The following is a 24,861-nucleotide window of genomic DNA, read 5'->3' as shown; positions in this document are numbered from 1 at the left end:
CCTTTTTATGTAAAAAGAGAAAAACAAGCAAATATCAATAAACTAATGAAAAGGAATGAGGTAATTTATGTGGAAAGGTGAAAAATAAGGCATATAAAGCAAGCTAGTGGGGTGCCTGGCTGGCTTAGTTGGCGGAGAATGTGATTTGATCTTTGGGTCATGAGTTCGAGTCCCACATTTTTCATAGAGCCTACTTAAAACAAAAAAGCACCAAATGGTGTTTACATAATAGTGTATATTACAGAACGCATAATTATCCCAACTGTATAAAAATTATAGGTTGCATTTTAGAAAATTTCTGGATTTAATCAAATATGTTAAAAATTGCCACTGGTGGGAGGGGTGCTGTTAATAAGAAACTTATTTAACAAAACATTTGGATTGTTTTTACAAATAGATATTAGCATGGTCACTTTTTTTTTTAAGATTTTATTTGTTTATTTGACAAAGATCACAAGTAGGCAGAGAGGCAGGCAGAGAGAGAGGAGGAAGCAGGCTCCCTGATGAGCAGAGAGGCCGATGCAGGGCCGATCCCAGGACCCTGGGATCATGACCTGAGCCATAGGCAGAGGCTTTAACCCACTGAGCCACCCAGGCGCCCCTACATGGTCACTTTTTAAAAATAAGAATGGAGTTTCTACAAATGTACTGGAAAAGACCTGACTTAGGAGAGAGAATGGGACAAACAGCATTTTACTTTCAGCCTGTACTTTTCTATGCTGACTGAAATTAACAAGTAATCACTTTGTCAAGGCTGTGGTGTTATAAAAAAAATCCTGTCAGGTTTATTTTTAAATAGACAAATATGGGAGAGAGAGCTCTAAGAGTAGGGAGAGCAAGTTATCAGGAAACAGACACATCTGGCATTAGGAGGGAGCTGAGTCCTAAAGACAGAAGGGAAGCCAAGAGGAAAGGTAGAGAGGTGTCTAAGGAGAAATCATCCTCCATGAAGTACAGGACAGCAGCAACCCTAGGCCTCTGGCAGGTCCACCTCCCAAGAAGCTTGGTAGTGAAATGAAGGCAGAAGACTGGGTGGCGGTTAGAGGGAAGGGAAGGAGCAGTAGGCTAGATGTGAGCATGTTAATGTACCACAGGAAATCAGCCCGGTCAATACGGTAGAGGGGAAAAGGGATGGGGCAAGTTTCTGCGTGAACCTCTGGAGAAAGGCTCCAGAATGCAGCTCTGGGGAAAGGCCAACATCGACCCTGGGATCTGTGGTCAGGGAAATACAGATGGGGTGTTTGGTGTCCTGTCTGCTCCCACCTGGCGGAAGGCTGGAGACAGCTTCAAAAACACTTTGTGCCAGACACCCTGTTGTTTTGACTGCATTATCTCATTGAGATGTGGGTGCCACCATGGTGCTTTTTAGAGGAGAGTGCTTTTTTGATCTGAAGATCAAAGAGGCTAGCGTCCCCAAATCCCACCTCTATGACCAAAGTTCAGTTTATGCCACACTGTCTCACTCTGTCCACTAGGATGTCAAAAGTCCAGGAACTGTGGATGCATAACCCACCATGCTTTGGCTCATCTGCATTTCTCAACATGGCAATGAAGTAAATACTGGCAGTTCCAGTTTGGATAAGGAAATGAAGGTGTAGATAAGTTAATTACCCTGCTCAGAATCACTCTCAGTGGCAGAGCTGGGATTCCAACCACAGTTGGTCTGAATCCAGAACCTGTATTCTACTATATCTACTGTCTGTACCCAGACATCCCTTGGTCTATTAGGACCTTCATGGACCCATGGCAAATCCCAGAGCTCTGGGCGGAGTTCCCCGGCTGCTTGCTTACTCTTCCCTCATCAACCCAGCTGATCCTGCGTCCTTACGTCCTTACTCAGCAGCTGCGTACTGAGAGAACAGTTACAACCAGAGGTCAACCCTCCCCACATTAGATAAAGCCTCGCTCAAAGATGACAACAATGAAGGAACTTCTAGGATTTTATTAACATGAGTTTTTAAAAACAAGTATCCATATCCGTGGGGGGGGGGTGAGAAGGGGATTGGGGGGAGGAAGAGGGGAAGGGAAGACAAGGGAGGGTACAGCAGGGGGAAGGAATTCTCCTCTATTGGTAATAAAGCTCCAGGTTCATCCCATCGTGGATTTCATCTGAAGTAAAGGTGTTAAGGAATTCTCACTGTGGCCTCCATCTCCACCCTCTCACCTTGCATGGGTAGGTCAGGGTGGCCTGAGGACTCCACCCGGGCCAAGGAAGCCATTTGGAACTGGGTCATTCTGATTTGGAAAGAACCCAAACTATGAACAAAAAAAAAAAGTTCGTGCTCCCTTTGCACAACAGACCTGCCTGAATCTCACTCCACCCTGACCTCCTGTCTACACTCAGGTAGAGTTCAGTAATGTATATATTTTGACCTTAGAGTGTCTTCTAAGCCAAGGCAAAGTATTTCACCAACCACCCTCCTCCCCCAACAAAACGATTACATGGCTCCCATTTTCCAGATGCTTACCACGTGCTGCATACTAAATTAAACACTTTATGTGCACAATCTCATACAGACGCACTCCCAGCCCTGAACAAAGAGAACCAAGTCTGGCATGTAGACCCTTCCTCAAGCAGTCACACAAAGGATACAGTCCCCCAGAGACACATGGTCCTTAAAAATCGTGTACCTGTGGGATAGAAACCTTTTAGGCAGAGGTGGAAGGTGGCTTTTCACCCTGGAGGCAAGCTGAGGAACCTCCGCCTGAGCCCGCAGGACTCTCCAACCCAGACCTGACCTAGTCCCGTCCAGCCCCCAGCTCTACCACTGCACTCACCACTTCTTCAGGACGATCTTGTTCCAACGGGTGCCAGTCTGGGCTGCGATCAGCTTCTTAAGGTCCCCGATGGTGTCATCAGTGCTGGGCGCAGACGAGTTAAGGAAAATGGAAGGGAGAGGGAGAACGTGCAAGAGGACATTCCAGGGCCCAACACCCTCTGCCAGGACCCCATCCGCCCCCTCTCCCGGGTTTAACTAAAGGCACCGTACAACACAGACTGAGTTGCCGGCCTCATGTCAAGCACCCCAGGAACCACTGCCTCTCGGCCGCCGGTGGATACTTGCACTTAACGCGGACCTTCTTCCCTAGACGGTCGTTGCAAACAACCTCGATCATCCTGTCTGGAGCTACACACGGTGTGGGGTGGAAGGCAGCAGAGTCAGGACTTCAGGGGTCTCCAAGGACCCAAGATTCCGGATCTGAGTCTTATGTTTACCCCTCAACCTCCCAGATCCGAGTCCTTCCGGGCCTCAACTCCCAGGACGGCGAAGCCCAGGCAGCCGCGCCTCCCCCCTCAGGTCGCCTGAAGGCTCCGCCTCGCCTCTCGCAGGCGCGCACACCCTTGAGGGCCGGGTCCCATCAGTTCCCCCCGACTCCGGACCTCTCTACGCGGCCCCTCACCTCGTAACGCCTGGAACCAGCAGACGCCACAACCTCCTCGCTCGAGAGCGGAGCCGGGGTCGGAGTAGGCGCTAAGAGCCGGAAGCGGAAGTGAACAACCGGAAGCGCCCGTCCCTTGCTCCGCGCTCCACACCCCTCCGACTTCTTTCCGGTCCCAAGTCCTGGAGGGGTTTGCGGTTCCCAGGCGCGGCTTCGGGGTCCCCAGCGGATTCCTGTACGTCGGTGTGTGGGGCCACGTTGGGGGCCCGGGCGTGAAAGGGAAGTCAGAGGTCAGGATCGGCGCCCAGTCCGTTGGAAGCTGTTGGTTGAGACCCTTAGATGTGGGGAGACGTCGCAGGGGAGCCCGGGGACGTCCCGTGGGGGGTAGTGACTTCCCGTTTCTGAGCCCGACGAAGCCTCCTAGTTGAGACTCAGCCTCAGGGCTATGGGGAGCCTGGGTGGAGTCGTGCAGTCATCTCGTCTGGCCCCCTACCTCCATTCGGAGCCGGGCCTTGGAAGCATTTTGCTCACCCCTCTTCTTTGGCTATCGCTCCTGACCCCCCGGGACACTGGGGCGCAGACTGCAGTCAGTAGGCAGGGGGGCCGCCTGATCTCGTGCTGGATCCCAGCATTTATTAGAATGGAGCCCAAGTTGCACGCCGACCAGTATCTCAGGCAAGTAACCTGGAAAGGGCACAAGGGCAAAATCACCCAGGTTTGTGTGTTCAAGGCAGATCGCCCCGTCCCGGCAGGGAGCACCTCGTTTTAAATAACTGAATTTGGACAGATGAGTGAAAAACCTAAGCTTACCCTTTAATATTAAACTGTATGATCTCAAGCAAGACGGTTACCCTCTCTGATTCATTATTTTCCTTATCTATGAAAATGGGATAGCAATTCCCACCCTAGGATTGTATAGGATTGGTCTTGGATCAGCTTCTGACGGTTTTTTAAAGAATTTGCACAGGAACAGATGCAAGAGGAGAGGTTGGAAGGTCAAAGGTGAGATGAGGGAACTTCGGAACGTCACTCCATTCACGTTATTTACTGTGTCCCACAAGATGCTGATAGTGGTTACCACTAGATGGTGGAATTGCTGAATCTCCTGTTCCTCTTTGGCACTTTTTGGTTTTCCCAGATTATCTACAATGAACATATATTACTCTTGTAATCAAGGGAAAAAAGGAAATGTAACTTTTTTAAAACGAGAAGTTCTACTTTCGCAATAATTGATTCGAAGATTGTTCAAGCACAGGATCATGATGCTGAGTTACAGGCGGTGGTGGGGGGCAATGGGAAGTCTGGGGTTGAGAATAAATCTGGGATTGTTGAGCTCCAGTGGGAGGTGATGGGGATCCACTGGGGGGTTGCCAACCCCAGCTGGGCTAAGCCATCCTGAGGGGGGTGGTGGGCAATGGGAAGTCCCAGGACTAGGCTGCCACTGCTGCATGGACTCCCCCCAACCCCCCCACCCCTACCCCTATTCAGGTGAGAGGGGAGGGGCCTCCGGAGATAGCACCTCACTTTAGAGACCCCTCCCCACACCCTGGTACTTAGAATTTGGAGCATCTCATGAAAGGACTCAGTGAATGCCCCTTGAGGAACAAGGCAGCCCCATCCCCCTGTCTGAGCAGCAGAAGGTTGGCTGTCAGAGGTGCTGGGGTGGGGAGGAGATAGGTGCTTCTTGAGAGGGAGAGTTCTGGGTCACAGCCCGAGGAGAAAGCTGGGAAGGCCCTCTCTCTCCACTTGTTTTCTGGGTTTCTGACCCAGAGGAAGGAGTTTATATGTGTGTTTTCCTTCCCTCCACCCTTGTATGCTGGTGGAACCCGCTGTACCCCCCCTGTAACTGAGCCCCAGGGGCAGGAGCACCTGGGTTTTGTTGAACATAAAAACTTGCCCCGGGGCACCTGAGTGGCTCAGTGGGTTAGGGCCTCTGCCTTCAGCTCGGGCCGTGATCCCAGGATCCTGGGATCGAGCCCCGCATCGGGCTCTCTGCTCGGCAGGGAGCCTGCTTCCACCCCCCCTCTCTGCCTGCCTCTCTGTCTGCTTGTGATCTCTGTCTGTCAAATGAATAAATAAAAATCCTTAAAAAAAAAAACAAAAACTGTTGCCCCAGGGGTGCATTTTAAACCAAATTTGGCAATTTTATTTATTTTAAACATTTTATTTTGTCTTATTTGAGAGAGAGAAAGTGAGCTAGCAGGAACAGGAGGATTGTGGGCAGAGGCAGAGGGAGAAGCAGAGTCCCCAGTGAGCAGGGAGCCTGATGCGGGACTCTATCCCGGGATCCTGAGACCATGACCTGAGCCCAAGGCAGATGCTTAACCAACTGAACCACCCAGTTGCCCCCAACTTTGGCAATTTAATTTTTAAAAAAGATTTTATTCCTTGAGAGAGAGAGACAGGGAGAGAGAGGACACAAGTAGGGTAAAGTGGGAGAGGGAGAAGGAGGCCTCCTGCTGAGCAGGAAGCCTGATGTGGGTCTTGCTTCCTGGACTCCCAGGATGACCTAAGCCGAAGGCAGACATTTAACGACTGAGCCACCCAGGTGCCCCCCAAATTTGGCAATTTTATTTTATTTTATTATTTAAAAAGATTTTATTTATTTATTTGACAGACAGATCACAAGTAGGCAGAGAGGCAGACAGAGAGGAGGAAGCAGGCTCCCTGCTGAGCAGAGACCCTGGGATCATGACCTGAGCTGAAGGCAGAGGCTTTAGCCACTGAGCCACCCAGGTGCCCCCCAAATTTGGCAATTTTAAACCAAATCTGGCTCAGTCGGTTAAGTGTCTCCCTCTTGGTTTCGGATTGGGTCACGATCTCAGGGGCATGAGATCAAGCTCCATTTTGAGCTCTGTGCTCAGTGCCTAGTCCCCGTGGGATTTTCTCTCTCCCTTTCCCTCTGTCCCTCCTTCCCTTCTCTCTCTCTCTCTCTCAAATAATTCTTTTTAAAGCAATTGCCCCACCTAGGAAGCACCAGAGAGGAAATAATCTTAGGTGTAGAAGGAATTGTTCAAGAGTTTCCTTCTTCCAATAGCTTAGCCTTTCAGCAGGCCTTGGAGATACAGCAGTGACCAAGGCTCACCCACCACCCCAGAATTCAGACTCATAGAAGAATAAGACAAATGAAGAGGTCTTCAATACAGTGCTGTGAGGGGGAAGCCCAAGGCTCTGGGAGCAAAGAAGGCATTCCCCATGCATGATGGCATAGGATTTCCAGAAGGAATCAAGACCATGGAGTAGTGTGGTAGAGGGCTACACTGTGGCATCAGATCTGGGCCTGTGGCCCTGGGAAGTCACTTGACCTCTGTGGGATTCTTTTGGTCTTTCCACAGTTGCAGGATTGCTGCCAAAGCATGAAGCATTTTTTCTGTGCTTTTGTTTGAGGAAAAATATCAAAGGGGTTTGGTTGATTAAAAAACATTTGGAACTTACTTTTTTTTAAGGTAATTATTGCACATAGTAACAATTCAAGCAGTATTAAAGTATGTATTTGGCAGCCAAAAGTGTCCTTGCCTTCAGATCCCAGCCATCTCCAGGGGCAACTACCATTAAAAGTTTCCATTTTCGGGGGCGCCTGGGTGGCTCAGAGGGTTAAGCCTCTGCCTTTGGCTCAGGTCATGATCTCAGCGTCCTGGGATCAAGCCCTGTATCGGGCTCTCTGCTTGGCGGGGAGCCTGCTTCCCCACCCCCACCCCCTGCCTGCCTCTCTGCCTACTTGTGATCTCTCTCTGTTAAGTCTTAAAAAAAAAAAAAAAGTTTCCATTTCTGGAGATAGTTCCTGCATCTTCAAATGTGTGATATGGGGGCGCCTGGGTGGCTCAGTGGATTAAGCCGCTGCCTTCGGCTCAGGTCATGATCTCAGGGTCCTGGGATCGAGCCCCGCGTCGGGCTCTCTGCTCCGCAGGGAGCCTGCTTCCTCCTCTCTCTGCCTACCTCACTGCCTACTTGTGATCTCTCTATCTGTCAAATAAATAAAATAAAAAATTAAAAAAAATGTGTGATATGGAGCCTCCCCCCAAAATGATAAAACTTTTCAGACATTAACACATCTCAATGGAGAGAGACTTTGTATTTTCAGGTAACATACAATATTTTAAGTTATGTCAGAGGGCAGAAACGAATGACTTAGGGTTTTTGGTTTTGTTAAGACTTTTTTTTTTTTTTTAAGATTTTATTTATTTATTTGCCAGAGAGAGAGCACAAGCAGGGGGAGAGGCAGGCTCTCTGCTGAGCAGGGACCCTGAGCAGGGTCTATTCCAGGACCCTGAATCATGACCTAGCTGAAGACAGATGCTTAACAGACTGAGCCCCTCAGGCATCCAAAGACTTTTTATTTTTTTAAGTCATCTCTACACCTATTGTGGGGCTTGAACTCACAACCCTGAGATCAAGAGTCACGTGCTCCACCAAGTGAGCCATCCAGGAACCCTATGAATGTTTTAGTTTTCATACAGGCCTTGTATAAAGGGTGAAACACAATAAATTGTGTGTGCATTTTTTGGAGGTATATATATCTCCAATGAGATCAAACTATATTCATTGATCTCTACACCTTTTGCTTTTTAAAGCAAATAGTATCCTGAAGATTGTTCCAAACAGCATAGAAAGACCTACCTAATATATATATATTTTAACATTTTGGGATCGTATTGTTGGGTCCAACAGAAGCTATAATCTTATATTACTAAATTGCCTTCAAAGAGTCTGAATCACGGGTGCCTGGGTAGCTCAGTGGTTAAGCCTCTGCCTTCGGCTCAGGTCGAGATCTCCGGGTCCTGGGATTGAGCCCCGCACTGGGCTCTCTGCTCAGCAGGGAGCCTGCTTCCCCCTTTCTCTCTGCCTACTTGTGATTTTTCTCTCTGTCAAATAAATAAATAAAATCTTTTTTTTAAAAAAAGCGTTTGAATCAATTCTGCCCCTTCTTCAGGGTTGAAAGGGCCTGTTTCCTCACACCAAGGCCAGTGTGGATATTTTCTAGGTTCTTCATCTTTTTTTTTTTTTTTTTTGTTTTGCTTTTAAAGATTTTGTTTATTGGGGCGCCTGGGTGGCTCAGTGGGCTAAGGCCTCTGCCTTCGGCTCAGGTCGTGGTCCCAGGGTCCTGGGATCAAGCCCCATATCCGGCTCTCTGCTCAGCAGGGAGCCTGCTTCCTTCCCCTCTCTCTCTCTGCCTGCCTCTCTGCCTACTTGTGATCTCTCTCTGTCAAATAAAGAAATAAAATCTTTAAAAAAAGATTTTGTTTATTATTTATTTGAGAGAGAGAGTGTGCATGGGCAGGGGGAGGGGCAGAAGGAGAGGGAGAAGCAGACTCCCCACGCAGTGGGGAGTCCTATGCAGGACTTGATTGATTGCAGGACCCTGAGATCATGACTTGAGCTGAAAGCAGCAGCTTAAGGGAGCTACCCAGGCGCCCCTTCTTCCTCTTTTTTAATCTGATAGGTGAAAGCCCTGGTGTTTTTGTTTATGGATAAGTATGGGCATACAGATATATATTTTTTAGCTTTATTGAGGTATAGTTGGTATACAAAAATTGCACACATTTAATGCATACATCTTAATGAGTTTTGCGTTTCTTTTTTTTTTTCCAAAGATTTTATTTATTTGACAGACAGAGATCACAAGTAGGCAGAGAGGCAGGCAGAGGCGGGGGAGGGGGGAAGCAGGCTCCCAGCTGAGCAGAGAGCTCGATGTGGAGCTCGATCCCAGGACCCTGGGATCATGACCTGAGCCGAAGGCAGAGGCTTTAACCCACTGAGCCACCCAGGCACCCCTTGCATTTCTTTTTAAGACAGTTTTCAGCATCTCCAATTCCTGCCTCTGTGTGTGTGTGTGTGTATGTGTGTGTGTGTGTGTGTGTGTGTGTATGTGTGTGTGTATTGAAAGCATTGTATTGCCGTTATAGGCTCTTGGGGGTATGATTTAGCAAAACCTCAAAATTAAACTTTATGTATCCTTTGATCCATCAAACTGGTTCCTGGTTATTTATCCAGTAGAAAAAACATGCATATATATATACACATATATACATATATGTATATATACATGTATACATATATGTATATGTTTGTATATATACATATATATGTATATACATATATGTATATATATGCATGTTTTTTCTACCGGATAAATATATATTGTATATTTTATACAATATTATACATATTGTATATGTTGTATATATATATATTTATATCTGCCAAATAAAGAAATAAATAATCTTTTTAAAAAAAGAGTGGTGGGGTGTCTTGCCAGCTCAGTCTATGCAGCGTGCGATCCTTGACCTTGGGGTTGTGGGTTCCAGCCCTGTTTGGGCATAGAGATTACTTGAAAATAAAATTTTATGGAAAAAAAAAAAAACTCTACCCCTGACTGGCTCAGGGGTAGAGTATGCGACTTTTTTTTTTTTTAAGATTTTATTTATTTATTTGACAGAGAGATCTCAAGTAGGCAGAGGCAGGCAGAGAGAGAGGAGGAAGCAGGCTCCCCACTGAGCAGAGAGCCCAATGCGGGGCTCGATCCCAGGACCCTGAGATCATGACCTGAGCCGAAGGCAGTGGCTTAACCCACTGAGCCACCCAGGTGCCCCGAGAATGCGACTCTTGATCTCCAAATTGTAAGTTCAAGACCCAGGCTGGGTGTAGAGATTACTTAAAAATAAAAACTTTTAAAAACAAATGAGTGGGGGTGCCTGGGTGGCTCAGTGGGTTAGGGCCTCTGCCTTCAGCTCAGGTCATAATCCCAGGGTCCTGGGATCCAGCCCCAAACCAGGCTCTCTGCTCAGCAGGGAGCCTGCTTCACCCCCCCCTCCCTACCGCCCGCCTGCCTCTCTGCCTACCTGTGATCTCTGTCTGTCAAATAAATTAAAAAAAGATTTTATTTATTTATTTGACAGACAGAGATCACAGGTAGGCAGAGAGGCAGGCAAGGAGAAAGGGGAAGCAGGCTCCCTGCTGAGCAGAAAGCCTGATGTGGGGCTCGATTCCAGGACCCTGAGATCATGACCTGAGCCAGAGGCAGAGGCTTAACCCACTGAGCCACCAAGGCACCCCCATCACTCATTTTTAAAGTAGTAATTCATTAAAAAATTATCAATTGATAAAAACAGTGAAATTTACTCAACATTTCTGTATTGATTCAGTTGTTTCCAGATTGTTACCAGCAACAATATTGGAGCTAAGCATTTATATATCTAATAAGCATTTATATATAAAATATATACAAACATTTAGATATTCTTTATATGTATATGTGTTCTATATATATATATTTGCAGAGGCCCTAACCCACTGAGTCACCCAGGTGCCCCAAATAAATAAAATCTTAAAAAAAATTTCTAAAACAAAAAAATCACAAATGAGTGATATATATTTGGTGGGAGTGTCAACTCAGCCTCAGCCTCTTTGGGTAACAGTTTAGCGCTATCAAAACGAAAAATAGAACACACCCTTTGTTAACAAGCTATTTCGGTTCTACAGATTTATTCTTGTTCATAGGCATCAAAAAGCGGTAAAGTTAGGGCCTCGCTCTCCCTTAGGACAACCGCTGGTCGTCCCCCAGCAGCACTGGTCTAAGGGCGCCTTCCAGGCTGGGTCCTGGGGTCTGCAGCTCCGCCCTCCCAACACTTGCCGCGCCCCCGGGCCGCTCGTCACCGCCCTTGGCCCCGCCCTTGGGCCGTCCGTCACCGCCCCAGGGCGCTTTTCCCGGGCTCGATTCCGGTCCTCAGTCCCGCCCCACTAGTCTACTGCCCGCCCTTAGCCCCGCCCCACGAACTCGTCCCCTCCCTTAGCTCCGCCCCAGCCTCGTCCCAGCCCTTAGCCCTGCCCGCAGCCTCTTCCCAGAGGGTAATCCCGCTCCCAGGCGGGTTCTCGACCCAAACAAGCCCCCGGGTCTCCAGTCACCGCCCCGGGGCCCCTTGTCACTCTCCCAGCCAAAGCCCCGCCCCCAGCCTCGTCCGCGCCCCCAACCCCGCCTCCGGGCCGCGTCAGAGCCTCAGCCACGCCTTCCGAGCGCGGGCTTGGTTCCCAGTCCCCGCCTCCCGGCTCCGTCGGGATCGCCGGCTGGCCTGTCGCCGGGACCCAAGCATGTCCTTGTCAGAGGCAATCTGAAACTCTCCGCCCGCTGTCGGAGGCGGCGGCCACCGCCCTGCCGGCACCCCCCGTCACCCGCTGGCGCCCCCGGGGCGAGATCCCGAATCCCCTCAGCCGCAAGCGGAAGTGCGTGTCTGCCGGATCATGGCGACTTTGGCGGACCTGCCGGACTCAGTCCTGTTGGAGGTCTTCTCCTACCTGCCAGTCCGGGACCGGATCCGCATCTCCAGGTGCGGCCCCGCCCCGCGGGGGGCGGGCGGGAAGGTCGGTGGGGGGTGGGGCTGCCCCGGGACGCGGATCGGGTCCCCGCGGGACCGGGGTGGTTCTAACGCCGGGTCCCCTCCCCCAGGGTTTGTCACCGCTGGAAGAGGCTGGTGGACGACCGGTGGCTCTGGCGACATGTCGACCTGACGCTGTACACGGTACGCGGGGCCGGCCGGGCGGGCCTGGGCCGCGGTCGGGTGTCTGGGTCTCGAGCCCCACCCCCTCGCCCCCTAGATTTCGAGCTTGGCGGTCGGGGGTGCATCGCGGCACGTCGCTGCTCAGCCTGTTTCCCCATGTCCAAAGTGGGGATAACCAAGTTCCTGCAGGGAAAGACCTTAGAGCCGAGTCCCGCATACAGCGAGTATAGGACAAACGTTAGTTGCTTCCATGATCTGTTAATGAGCTTTCCTGGAGGAATCGTTTTCCAGATTCAACCTAATTTCCACAGTTTATTTCCTGAGTAGTGCAGCCGAACCTTTTCCACTTTTCCCCATTGGCATCGTATTTATTTTTCTTGTTTTAGAATGAACTATTCTAAATACATAAATAGAAATGCGTAGAGGATAATATCTGAAACGGCTAACGACCTCTTCACCTATATTTAACCCACTTTGACCTTTGGTCATTTTTGCTGCAGATTCTGTGAAACATACATGCAAAGGTCTATGGGTACATGTACGCACGCAACGTTTATAAATATATCGTTGCATTTTTTGAAACCCTTCTCAGAGGTCACCGCTATTATAAAATGGAAATGTAGTCTTCTAGAAACTCACGTTTCTCACTTTCTCGTTCCTCACTCACTTCCTGTGTGAGTGCCAGGAAGCAACATACAGTTTTGTTCATGTGTTTATCGAAAGTTTAAATAATGGCATTCTGTTTAGGTAATTAAACGCTATTTATTGTACATCCACCCAAAACTAGCCTTATTCACACAACATTGCTTTTGAAATTTATTTTAATTGAGACGTGGAACTCTGTTCGTTCCTTTTAACTTGTTAAATGAATATACCACAATTGATCTGTTTTCCTGTTGACATTTAGTTATTTCCAGCTTTTTACTATTACAAACAATGTTATAAAGGAGTGTCTCAACCCTGCCTGTGTATATGAATCACCTAAGGATCTTGTTAAAATGCTGATTCTGATTGATTGGGGATGGGGCCCCAGATTCTGAATTTCGAACAACCTCCCAGGTTTTATGCTATGCACAAATTTTACCCTATGCAGTTTCTTTTTTCTTCTTCTTTTTTAAGGTAAAGTGCACCTACATTAAAATGCACAGTGCTTCCAGTTTCTTTGTTTTCTAGTAATTAACTTTCCACGGTTAATTTTTGCAGCTTTCATCATCACCAGGTTGTGATGATGATGGTGATGATGATGATGATGATTTTTAACACAGGTCTGATTTACTCTAGGCAGTTCTAGCCTTTTTCAGTTTGCTTTTGTGTTGCTTATTTCTGTTGGCGGTGGTCATGAGGAAAGGGATAAAATGCTGGTGAGTTGCTCTGCTTTCTTACTTATTCAGGTAATGACAATCTGCTGTTGCTAAAGACAGATCTATTCTGATCTTCTCTTTTCCCTCATTGCTTTTGTTCAAACCTAGGAATCAGAGTGAATGGGTTATATTGTCTTGTTACTCTTGGGGAGGTACAGGGTCACTTGAGGCTGGCAGGGGAAGGGCAGAAGCCCAGGGGAGCACTAGAGCCCCAGCTGGGGCTTGTTTGTCTCCAGGCAGGCAGGCACCGTGGAATAGTCTCCATATCTCTCACCCTGTCACCCGCATTTCTGGCTCTTACAGATGCGGCCTAAAGTCATGTGGCACCTCCTTCGCCGGTACATGGCATCCCGGCTCCATTCCCTGCGGATGGGTGGCTACCTGTTCTCAGGCTCCCAGGCCCCCCAGTTGTCCCCCGCCTTGATGAGGGCCCTGGGCCAGAAGTGCCCCAATCTGAAGCGCCTCTGCCTACACGTGGCTGACCTGAGCATGGTGCCCATCACCAGCTTGCCCTGCACCCTGAGGACCCTGGAGCTGCACAGCTGTGAGATCTCTATGGCCTGGCTCCTCAAGGAGCAGGACCCCACCGTGCTGCCCTTGCTCGAGTGCATCGTGCTGGACCGCGTCCCTGCCTTCCGAGACGAGCACCTGCAGGGCCTGACACGCTTTCGTGCCCTGCGGTCATTGGTGCTCGGCGGCACCTACCGCGTGACAGAGACAGGGCTAGATGCGGGCCTCCAGGAGCTGAGCTACCTGCAGAGGCTGGAGGTGCTAGGTTGCACCCTCTCGGCCGACAGCACCCTCCTGGCCATCAGCCGCCACCTTCGAGATGTGCGGAAGATCCGGCTGACCGTGAGGGGCCTCTCTGCCCCTGGCCTGTCTGTCTTGGAGGGCATGCCAGCCCTGGAGAGTCTGTGTTTGCTAGGCCCTCTCATCACCCCAGAAATGCCTTCCCCGGCTGAAATCCTCTCTTCCTGCCTTGCCATGCCCAAGCTCAGGGTCCTTGAGCTGCAGGGTCTGGGGTGGGAGGGTCAGGAGGCTGAGAGGATCCTGTGTAGGGGGCTGCCCCACTGTATGGTCATCGTTAGGGCCTGCCCCAAAGAGTCCATGGACTGGTGGATGTGACAACCGCCTGTCAGTCTCCGCGTTCACTGGGGAGCCCCACATCCTCTGAACGGCCCCTTGCAGAGAGCCTGTGGTCAGGCTGACGGGGCCTGAAAGCCACAGGTGGAGAGAACCGAAGCCTTGGGGCCTCCAGACAATTGGAATCCCTGTTTGCCAGTGGTTCGGCCTCTGGGACATCAGCCAGCCTCCTGGAGGGCCTGTCCCCACATCTGGAAATGGGGGAGATCATAGCTACCTCATGGTTATGTTGCAAAGCCTTAACTCTTTACCAGTCCTGGGCTGAAAAGGTCCTTGATGAAGGGTTGTTCTCAGGAACAGGATGGATGCAGAAGGGTGGTGTTAGGAGTTAGGGGGACCTGAAGGGCCAAGGCTCCATAGGAGGCCGGGAAAGACTGTCTGTGTCTACGTATGTGCGCCCACACACCCACACACCATCGATATATCTACTTGCACACAAGGGACATGATGAGAAAGCCCGCAAGTCTTAGGCTTTGATGATCAAAAGTGTTAATGGAGGTTCTAAGTTGTATTTTCTGTACTTGGTATTCTGTATTTTCCAGTTTTTCCACAGTATATATTATTTTGCTATTAGAGAATTTTTTTTCAAAAAAGCATTTGGTTTCTTATTCAACATTTTCTTGAGTGCCCATGCTATCACACGCCGTGTTCTAAGTCTTGGGGCCACAGCAGTAAACAAAACAAGCCCTGAGTAGAAGGCAGGGCGATCAACAGGTGAATGCATTGATGGGATAGTTTTAGAGACAATAAACCAGGCTCACATGACGGAGGTACCTGTGTCTGGTAGAGTGAGTGGAATGAGTCACTGAAGTCTGGAGACCTGAGAGGGGATGAGGAACCCACTCTGGGAAGCGCTGGGAAAAAGAAAAGACCAAGACACTGAGATGTGAATGAACTTGACATTTTCCAGGATCAAGAAGAACCGTATGGCTGAGGGAACAAGAGGTGAGGGATAGAAAATGAAGTCAGCTGATGGGGTGAGGTTGGGGGCTCCTCACAGGTGGCATGGGTTTTAGAGGTTCAGTAAGTAGCAATGCTTTTCCTGCTGGCTGAGTCTGAGCCACTTGAAAGAAGCAGGTGGCAGGCTGATAGTGATCAGGAGCGCCCACCGTTGAGGTCCCCCAGCCCAGCCTGCCTGTTCTGTGGTGGGAAGAGCGAGAAGAGAAAACGGCTGAGCTAGGACCCTTGGTTCCTTGTTCCAAGCTCACTTAACCAGAGGACTGGGTGTCTCTCCCATGCTTTCCCACTAGCAGTAGAACAGAAATTCTCCATCAGGCCATGTGAGGACTATGGTATGAGTACTCCCTCAGTGTGGCCATGGTTAGGGTCTACTTTACTTGTCCCATGCCATGCTCCAACCTGGCAGCTCCAGCTCAGGGCACCTGGGGGGCTAGACTGATGCAGGCTGGAGCGTTGGGACTGGTGAAGTCTCAGGTTGGGGAAAGAGATCTGTTTTAAGGGTGTCTGGACACCCGAGGTCTGTTGTGGGCAGTAGGATGGGGTCGCCAACCCCAGTCGTACGCTGGGATCTGCTGGTGGTCCTGGAGTAGGCTGCTGATGCCCCACCTGGAGCAGCTTGAGGAGGAAAAAAAATTACCTTCCTTTAGTCTTGCTTTTCCTGCAGAAATGGAGCAGCAGGCATGAAATTGGAGACAGTGGTAAACATGGAAGTGTTTAATGGCCAGCGCTAGCGAGTAGTGATGGGGCAGGGGAGCCCTAATTTGTAGTGTTTGCCCATTTCTGCGGTGTACGTATCCCATCATGGCTGGTTTCAACCTACCAACAGTCTAACAACTGGCTCACAAAATCCTTGCAACTTTAGCAGTTGGCCCTCCTGAACTGGCACGAGCTGGTTTCAGGATGCCACTGGTTAATGGTGTCTTTCTTCTCGGTTCACCCAACTTTAGTGACCCCTTCCCTGAGTGCCGGTCTGAGGGGCGATAGGATTATGGGACGTAAGACAGAGCTCCTTCCACCCCTGACTGCTGCCTTCTGGATAAGGGGCTGGAAGCGTGAGGATGCCCTTTGCTATTAAATGTACCTGAGACTTGTTTTAATCACACGTGATGATAGACATGGAGACAACTGTCTTTGAAAGAAAACTATTACTTAAAATTCCCAAGAGCAGGGGGCTCACCATGCAATGAAGAGCCACTATGGGAGAAAAACCAGGGTCTGCAGGAGGCAGGAGTAGGGGGAAAGCATGGGCCCGAGCCTTTATTATGGTTTTTGCCCGAAGAAATAGGAAAGGTAGGGCAGGCAAGATGAGCAAGTTTTGAATTGGCTAGTTTGAATAATTTTGGTGGGCTCTAGGTTCTAGAGGTGGTCCCTAGTTGTCCATTACTTGGCCCTGGGGTGATTTAGGGCAGAGGAAATTTGGTTTGCATGTAAGACTGAGATCAAGGAGGTAGTTGGATTGCTTGGTTTGAGGGGTGGTCCTTACACACGTTTGCAAGACCCTAAGGTGTCAAAGCATCACAAAACATAGAAAATAAAAACATGACTAATACACTCTCCATTGAGAGTAAAGATAATCACAAGAGCGAACTTTAATTGAGTGTCTGCTTTGTGTCAGTCCTTCATGCATGGACTTCCTCTAGCAGCCCAATGAGGAGCTCTATTGAGGTATAATTCACAAAAATAAACAGCAAATATTTAGGTGCATAATTTGATGGTTCTGACACATGTGTACACTTGTGAAACTATCAAGATAACAAATATTTCCATAACTCCCTAAAGTTTCCTTGTCGCTCCTTTGAACCCTCCCTCCATTCCTGTCCCAGGCAAACACTGGCCTCCTTTCTGTCAGTATAAATTATTTTTATTCTCCTAGAGTTTTATGTAAGTAGAGATGAATGTTTGTGTTTAAACATATGTTTTCCTTAAAATAATTTTTCCTGATATTAAAAAAATAACATATGTTTGTAAAGAATTTTAACATTATGGAAAGTGAGGGGCACCTGGGTGGTTCAGTCAGTTATGTGTCTGACTTTGGCTCAGGTCATGATCTTGGGGTCCTGGGATGAAGTGAGCCCTGCATAAGGCTCCCCACTCCGTGGGGAGTTGGCTTCCCCCTCTTCCTCTTCTCCTCTCCCTCCTTGTGCTCTCTCTGCCTCTCTCAGTCTTTTATTTATTAAATAAATAAAATCTTATAAAATTATAGAAAATGAACCTCTTTCTAATCCCAGGCCCCAGAGGAAATCACTCTGAGAAGTTAGATGTATAACCTTTTAGAATTTTGTCTACTATTGGGACTTCGGGAAAAAAATCAAAGACATTACTTTTTTTTAAAGTTTAAATATTTTTTAAAGTAACCTCTGGACCCAATGTGGGGCTCCAACTCATAAGCCCCAGATCAAGAGTCTCACCCTCTTCTCCCTGAACCAGCCACACACCCTAATCAATGACATCTCTTAATCTCCCTTCTGAGTTTGAGACCAATCACGGGAGTTAGATATGGAAACATCAGCTTCATGAGTAACAAAACTTGGGTTGAAGCATGATGGTGTTGCTGTGTATCTCCCGTTGGCATTATGATGTTTTACTGCTGCATTTGCCAAATGTACTTAGGCGTGGTCCAGCTGGCCAACCACAAACTGCCTTTGGATGCTTACTGTATGGCCCCAGCCTGATCAAAATAGCCCTTCTCTGGAGTCCCTTAGACTCCCAAAGGGAGAGAGAAAGGGTGAGATACAACGGTGAGTTCTTTCTTCCAGATCTGCTAGTGAGATAAAGGGTATGGGTGTCTATGTGCAGAGGTCACTTCAGCTAACATTTGCTCGCCTTGCATATGGAAAGCCAAAGGAATGATGTTTTCTCCCTAATGGACTAAAATAGATGCGTACCTGTTTTGTGTCAGTCTGAGCCTGTAATAGTGATGCTATTGGCTAGGATTGCTGGGGGGCACCCATCTGGGCCCCTAGTTCTCGCAGTGAGCCCCCACAGACATTGCCCTGACTGGAGCCAATGTTGTGGCTGGACCCACCCTTGTGGTTCTTATGATGACTGCAAGACACCTCAGCAACAACTGTCAGATAACTTTGAAAAATAAGACTTATTACTCACGAGTCCTGGAGGGTACATGGCATACCTAAGGTGCCAGGAAAGAGAGAAAGAGAGAGAGAGAGAGAGAGAGAGAGAGAACAGTCTTGGAGTTCTGTCTTTATTGGGAGTTAAGGATGGGGTGGAGAGCTTAAGGTTTTGTGGATTCACTCTTTATTGGTGAATTTTGTTAATCTTAAAAATAAAAGTTATTTTTACTAGCAAAAAAAATGGTTTTATTCAGGAATAGCAGAGAATTACAATTCAGGACATGCAGGTTATGGCAAAACCATAGGGACGTCTAGAGAACGCAGGAGGGGAATTACCTTTTATAGAGGAAAGAGGGGATTTGGGAGGGGTTATTATAAGCAAAAAAAGTCCATTGGAGTAAACGGAGTTTGAAGTAGAGTGGCTTCTCATTGGCTGAGGTGTGCAAGTCTCTCATTGGCTGGGCTGTTGCTGAGCTAAGAGTAAATCTTTCCTTCAGCTGCTGGGGTAGTAAATGTGCAGGCTTCTTCCTGTTGAGGATACAAGGTATGGCTCTTCCTGTTCGTGCTGCAAAGGGCTGTGAGAAGTGGTGTGTTATCCCGTCTGGCTTTCTGACTCCAATTTATTTTATTAAGTCGGCGCTACAGCCAGCATGGAGCCCAACACAGGGCTTGAATTTAGGACCCTGAGATCAAGACCTGAGTGAGATCAAGAGTTGGATGCTAAACCGACTGAGCCACCCAGGTGCCCCACTCCTGACTCCATTTTATTTTATTTTATTTTTTAAATATTTTATTTATTTGACAGACAGAAATCAAACTAGGCAGAGAAGCAGGCAGAGAGAGAGAGGAGGAAGCAGGCTCCCTGCGGAGCAGAGAGCCGGATGCAGGGCTCGATCCCAGGACCCTGAGATCATGACCTGAGCCGAAGGCAGAGGCCTCAACCCACTGAGCCACCCAGGCGCCCCTCCTGACTCCATTTTAGATGAGATTTCCTTTATTCAGTTGCATAAAATGGATGCCCCTTTGATCAAAAACTTAATGTTAGGTACTTACACTGCATCTCCTCAAACAGATGTTACCCCAGCTTCACTTACTCCTCCCTCTAAAAGAAGAGCCTTTTCCTAACTAACTTTTAAGATACTTATAGCTCTTATGGTTGGAGTGTTCTTATTTCAATAGGCCTTTACTGCCTCCTGAAATAAGCCTTTTGAATGAAGTCTTTCTTTACCGTTGTCCAGAATTATTTTTGACAATGATAAAGAAACAAAATCTTTTAAGCCATTTTGACTCCTTGCCCTAAAACAACTCAAATCCATCAGCAGACAGCAGATAGCCATCGACTCTGCCTTAATTTTAGCATCAGAGTTGGTCCCACTCCTTCCATTCCTCCCAGCCACCTGTGTCCAGCTATCTCCATCTGTCATGGGGATTATTGCCTCAAATTTCTCATTGTCCTGCCCGATTCTATCTTTTCCTCCCTAGAGTCACAAACAGAGAACTTTAACATAGAATAAAATAAAAATATACATCAGATAATATTGCTGCTATAGCTCAAAACCCTTCAGGGGCTCCCCCATTGCACTCAAGGTAAAACCCACAATATTTTAAAAAAAAAAGATTTCATTCATTTATTTTTAAGATTTTATTTATTTATTTGACAGACAGAGATCACAAGTAGGTGGAGAGGCAGGCAGAGAGAGAGGGGAGGAAGCAGGCTCCCCATGGAGCAGAGAGCCCGATGCGGGGTTCGAGTCCAGGACCCTGGGATCATGACCTGAGCCGAAGGCAGAGGCTTCTGAGCCAGGCAGGTGCCCCTTATTTATTTATTTGTTTGAGAGAGAGACAGAGACCACACACTGGAGAGGGAGAAGGAGCAGGTGGGAGGGGCAGAGGGAGAGGAAGAAGCAGAATCCCTGCTGAGAAGGGAGCCCCCTGTGGGGCTCAATCCTAGAACCCCAGGATCATGACCTGAGCCAAAGGCAGATGCTTAACCAACTGTCCCAAGCCCCGAAATTCTTACAGTTGCCCAGGTGGCCTCGTATGATATGGTTCCACTACTTCTCTGACCTCACTTCTAGCTAGTCTCCATCCTGCCCAACTCACGTCAAACATTTTATTTATTTTTTAAATTTTTATTTATTTATTTTAAACTTCAAACATTTTAGACACTGGGCTCCTGCTGTTGTTTATTTATTTATTTATTTTTTCAGCATAACAGTATTTATTGTTTTTTTTTTAAAAGATTTTATTTATTTATTTGACACAGAGAGATCACAAGTAGACAGAGAGGCAGGCAGAGAGAGAGAGGGAAGCAGGCTCCCTGCTGAGCAGAGAGCCCGATGCGGGACTCGATCCCAGGACCCTGAGATCATGACCTGAGGTGAAGGCAGCGGCTTAACCCACTGAGCCACCCAGGCACCCAGTATTCATTGTTTTTGCACAACACCCAGTGCTCCATGCAATACGTGCCCTCCCTATTACCCACCACCTGGTTCCCCCAACCTCCCACTCCCGCCCCTTCAAAACCCTCAGGTTGTCTTTCAGAGTCCATAGTCTCTTATGGTTCACCTCCCCTTCCAATTTCCCTCAACTTCCTTCTCTTCTCCATCTCCCAATGTCTTCCATGTCATTTGTTATGCTCCACAAATAAGTGAAACCATATGATACTTGACTCTCTCTGCTTGACTTATTTCACTCAGCATAATCACTTCCAGTCCCGTCCATGTTGCTACAAAAGTTGGGTATTCATCCTTTCTTTTTTTTTTCTTTTTTAATAAACATATAATGTATTTTTACCCCAGGGGTACAGGTCTGTGAATCGCCAGGTTTACACACTTCACAGCACTCACGATAGCACATACACTCCCCAATGTCCATAACCCCCTCCCCCTCTCCAAACCCCACCTCCCCCCAGCAACGCCCAGTTTGTTTTGTGAGATTAAGAGTCATTTATGGTTTGTCTCCCTCCCAATCCCATCTTGTTTCATTTATTCTTCTCCTACCCCCCTAACCCCCCATGTTGCATCTCCACTTCATCATATCAGGGAGATCATATGATAGTTGTCTTTCTCCGATTGACTTATTTCACTAAGCATGATACCCTCTAGTTCCATCCACGTCGTCGCAAATGGCAAGATTTCATTTCTTTTGATGGCTGCATAGTATTCCATTGTGTATATATACCACTTCTTCTTTATCCATTCATCTGTTGATGGACATCTAGGTTCTTTCCACAGTTTGGCTATTGTAGACATTGCTGCTATAAACATTCGGGTACACGTGCCCCTTTGGATCACTATGTTTGTATCTTTAGGGTAAATACCCAGTAGTGCAATTGCTGGGTTATAGGGTAGTTCTATTTTCAACATTTTGAGGAACCTCCATGCTGTCTTCCAGAGTGGTTGCACCAGCTTGCATTCCCACCAACAGTGGAGGAGGGTTCCCCTTTCTCCGCATCCTCGCCAGCATCTGTCATTTCCTGACTTGTTCATTTTAGCCATTCTGACTGGTGTGAGGTGATACCTCATTGTGGTTTTGATTTGTATCTCCCTGATGCCGAGTGATGTGGAGCACTTTTTCATGTGTCTGTTGGCCATCTGGATGTCTTCTTTACAGAAATGTCTGTTCATGTCCTCTGCCCATTTCTTGATTGGATTGTTTGTTCTTTGGGTGTTGAGTTTGCTAACTTCCTTATAGATTTTGGACACTAGCCCTTTATCTGATATGTCGCTTGTAAATATCTTCTCCCATTCTGTCAGTTGTCTTTTGGTTTGTTAACTGTTTCCTTTGCTGTGCAAAAGCTTTTGATCTTGATGAAATCCCAATAGTTCATTTTTGCCCTTGCTTCCCTTGCTTTTGCCGATGTTCCTAGGAAGATGTTGCTGCGGCTGAGGTTGAAGAGGTTGCTGCCTGCGTTCTCCTCAAGGATTTTGATGGATTCCTTTCTCACATTGAGGTCCTTCATCCATTTTGAGTCTATTTTCGTGTGTGGTGTAAGGAAGTGGTCCAATTTCATTTTTCTGCATGTGGCTGTCCAATTTTCCCAGCACCATTTATTGAAGAGGCTGTCTTTTTTCCATTGGACATTCTTTCCTGCTTTCCTGCTGTTGTTTAGAGGTCAAACCTCTCCTATCAGGGCCTTTGCCCCCAGACATTCATACTCATCTCCAACCAGATTGCTGGGGGTGAAGTGGAAATACTGTGTTCATGATTCTGGGCCTTGGCTGTCTCAACTGTCAAACCGTTGTTCTTCCTTACCTCAAACACCAGGAAGATGTTATAATCAAAGGGATAGTGGGAAGGGAAAATGCTTTCTTTTTTTTTTCTTATTTATTTTTTGTTTTTTAATAAACATATAATGTATTTTTACCCCAGGGGTACAGGTCTGTGAATCGCCAGGTTTACACACTTCACAGCACTCACCATAGCACATACCCTCCCCAATGTCCATAAACCCACCACCCTCTCCCAACCCCCTCCCCCCACCAACCCTCAGTTTGTTTTGTGAGATTAAGAGTCATTTATGGTTTGTCTCCCTCCCAATCCCATCTTGTTTCATTTATTCTTCTCCTACCCCCCTAAACCCCATGTTGCATCTCCACTTCATCATATCAGGGAGATCATATGATAGTTGTTTTTCTCCGATTGACTTATTTCACTAAGCATGATACCCTCTAGTTCCATCCACATTGTCGCAAATGGCAAGATTTCATTTCTTTTGATGGCTGCATAGTATTCCATTGTGTATATATACCACTTCTTCTTTATCCATTCATCTGTTGATGGACATCTAGGTTCTTTCCATAGTTTGGCTATTGTAGACATTGCTGCTATAAACATTCGGGTGCACGTGCCCCTTCAGATGATGGGAAAATGCTTTCTAAAGTGAGAACTGTTGACCTTAAAAAAAAAGAACTATTGGCCTTAAAAACAAAACAGATGGTTGTTTTACCAGCAAAGATGGGCTTATTTAGGAATAGCAAAAAGTTGCAACCCTCCGCCCAAGCAAACTATGGCAAAACCATAGATAAGTCACAGCAACAAAGAGCGTAGCTTTTTTTTTTTTAAATAAAGGAGAAAGGGGGAGTAGGGAGGGGCTATTATAAACTAAAAGTCCATTGAAATAAACGAGACGTTTGAAGTACAGTGGCTTTTTATTGGCTCAGCTGTTGCTGGGGTAGGAGGAAATCTTCCTGCCTCCTGCCAGGATAATAAATTAGTTTCCACTTGGTCCCTCTCTTCCCGTTGGGTCTGCAATTGACAGCTAGTGCTGGGCATGAAAGCTCTCCCCGACGGTCTCCCGACTGCATTCTAACTGAGGTTTTCTTTTATACATTTTCACAGAACTTTCCAATCTGAAGTGATCTTTTAGGGTTGGTTTGAAGAGCAGCTGCTTGAGACAGAGTGTATGTAATACCCTAAATTACCAGCAGATGGCAGCACGTCACCGAATAGGTCATGTAGGTCATTTCTCACAGTACAGTAATTCCGAGTTGCTAATATTTGTGTACCTCTTCGCCCTTCATAAATAGGGACAATGAAAGGAAAGTATATTTGTTGGGCATCTATTGTTTTGGCTGGACATCCAATTTACATCCGTGATTTAAATCAGAGCATCCCCCTCATCTTGTAGAACTTCCCAATAACAATCAAACAGGAAATGAAACAAAAAATTAAATATATGGGGACGCCTGGGTGGCTCAGGTCCTGGGTCCTGGGATTGAGTCCTCTATTGGGCTCCCTGCTCAGCGGGGAGCCTACTTCTCCCTTTCTCTCTGACCCTCCTCCCCGTCTGTGCGCTCTCTCTCTCTGACAAATAAATAAAATATTTAAAAAATTAAATATATGGACGCCCAGGTGACTCAGTCCTAAGTATCTGCTCAGGTCATGATCTCAGGGTCCTGGGATTGAGCCCAACATCAGACTCCCTGCTCTGTGGGAAGCGAGCTTCTCCCTCTCCAACTCCCCCTGCTAGTGTTCCTGCTCTCGCTGTCTGTCAAATAAATAAATAAACTCTTTTTAAAAATTAAATGTGTGTGTATATATAGTGTCTAGGAATAAACCTAAATGAAAGATACGACCCATTGAAGAAGAAAATTTAAAACTTTAGGGGCCTAAGGAAGGAGCAGGATGAATGGAGGTGTGATCCACTTTGTGGACTGACAGGTACCTTTGTAAAACTGGTGTTCATCACAAAGGGTCTCAGAAGGGCAGCGAGAAGGAGCAAAAAAAGCTTTTATTAGGCATCCTGAGGACTGGCCAACTGAAGTGAGGCTCAGTCCAAGCACCGCCCTCACACCTGGTTCCCACCCAGACCCCGCCCCCTGAACCTGGGAACCACCTTAGCCCTGCCCACGATGCCCCATGCTTACTCTTAGTCCCGCCTTCTAGGATTGGTCTCCGCCAGCCAGGCCACGTCCCCCATGGGCTGTTCTCACCTCTAGCTCAGCGCCT

General features: G+C 47.6%; 2 protein-coding genes across 3 annotated transcripts; one reads left to right on the top strand and one right to left on the bottom strand.

The window, feature by feature from the left end:
* Positions 1-1,928: 1,928 nt before the first annotated feature.
* On the bottom strand, positions 1,929-3,558 carry UBL5 (ubiquitin like 5). Its single transcript, XM_045991001.1, has 5 exons — positions 3,403-3,558; positions 3,062-3,128; positions 2,779-2,862; positions 2,594-2,631; positions 1,929-2,109 (listed from the first exon to the last, which is right to left on the bottom strand). The coding sequence occupies exons 2-5, from the start codon at positions 3,115-3,117 to the stop codon at positions 2,066-2,068; spliced, it is 222 nt and encodes a 73-aa protein (XP_045846957.1). The 5' UTR covers positions 3,118-3,128; positions 3,403-3,558; the 3' UTR covers positions 1,929-2,065.
* A 7,687-nt stretch (positions 3,559-11,245) lies between these two features.
* FBXL12 (F-box and leucine rich repeat protein 12) lies at positions 11,246-14,936 on the top strand. 2 transcript variants are annotated; one of them, XM_045990998.1, is made up of 3 exons: positions 11,246-11,702; positions 11,822-11,894; positions 13,538-14,936. In XM_045990998.1, the coding sequence occupies exons 1-3, from the start codon at positions 11,617-11,619 to the stop codon at positions 14,357-14,359; spliced, it is 981 nt and encodes a 326-aa protein (XP_045846954.1). In that variant the 5' UTR covers positions 11,246-11,616; the 3' UTR covers positions 14,360-14,936. The 2 variants fall into 2 exon arrangements, with proteins under 2 accessions (XP_045846954.1, XP_045846955.1); XM_045990999.1 differs by lacking the exon at positions 11,822-11,894.
* Positions 14,937-24,861: the final 9,925 nt, after the last annotated feature.

This window comes from Meles meles, chromosome 20 (assembly GCF_922984935.1).
Source record: "Meles meles chromosome 20, mMelMel3.1 paternal haplotype, whole genome shotgun sequence".
In the NCBI taxonomy this organism is placed as follows: Eukaryota; Metazoa; Chordata; class Mammalia; order Carnivora; family Mustelidae; genus Meles; species Meles meles.
The sequence above is the reverse complement of the archived record's forward strand: the minus strand, read 5'-3'. Positions and strand labels throughout refer to the sequence as shown.

Coding starts and splice junctions, on each gene's coding strand:
- FBXL12 (XM_045990998.1), top strand. CDS start 11,617: ATGGCGACTTTGGCGGACCTGCCGGACTCAGTCCTGTTGGAGGTCTTC. Junction 11,703..11,821: donor GACCGGATCCGCATCTCCAG/GTGCGGCCCCGC, acceptor CCCCTCCCCCAG/GGTTTGTCACCGCTGGAAGA. Junction 11,895..13,537: donor TCGACCTGACGCTGTACACG/GTACGCGGGGCC, acceptor TGGCTCTTACAG/ATGCGGCCTAAAGTCATGTG.
- UBL5 (XM_045991001.1), bottom strand. CDS start 3,117: ATGATCGAGGTTGTTTGCAACGACCGTCTAGGGAAGAAGGTCCGCGTT. Junction 2,863..3,061: donor AAGGTCCGCGTTAAGTGCAA/GTATCCACCGGC, acceptor GTCTGCGCCCAG/CACTGATGACACCATCGGGG. Junction 2,632..2,778: donor AAGATCGTCCTGAAGAAGTG/GTGAGTGCAGTG, acceptor TCTATCCCACAG/GTACACGATTTTTAAGGACC.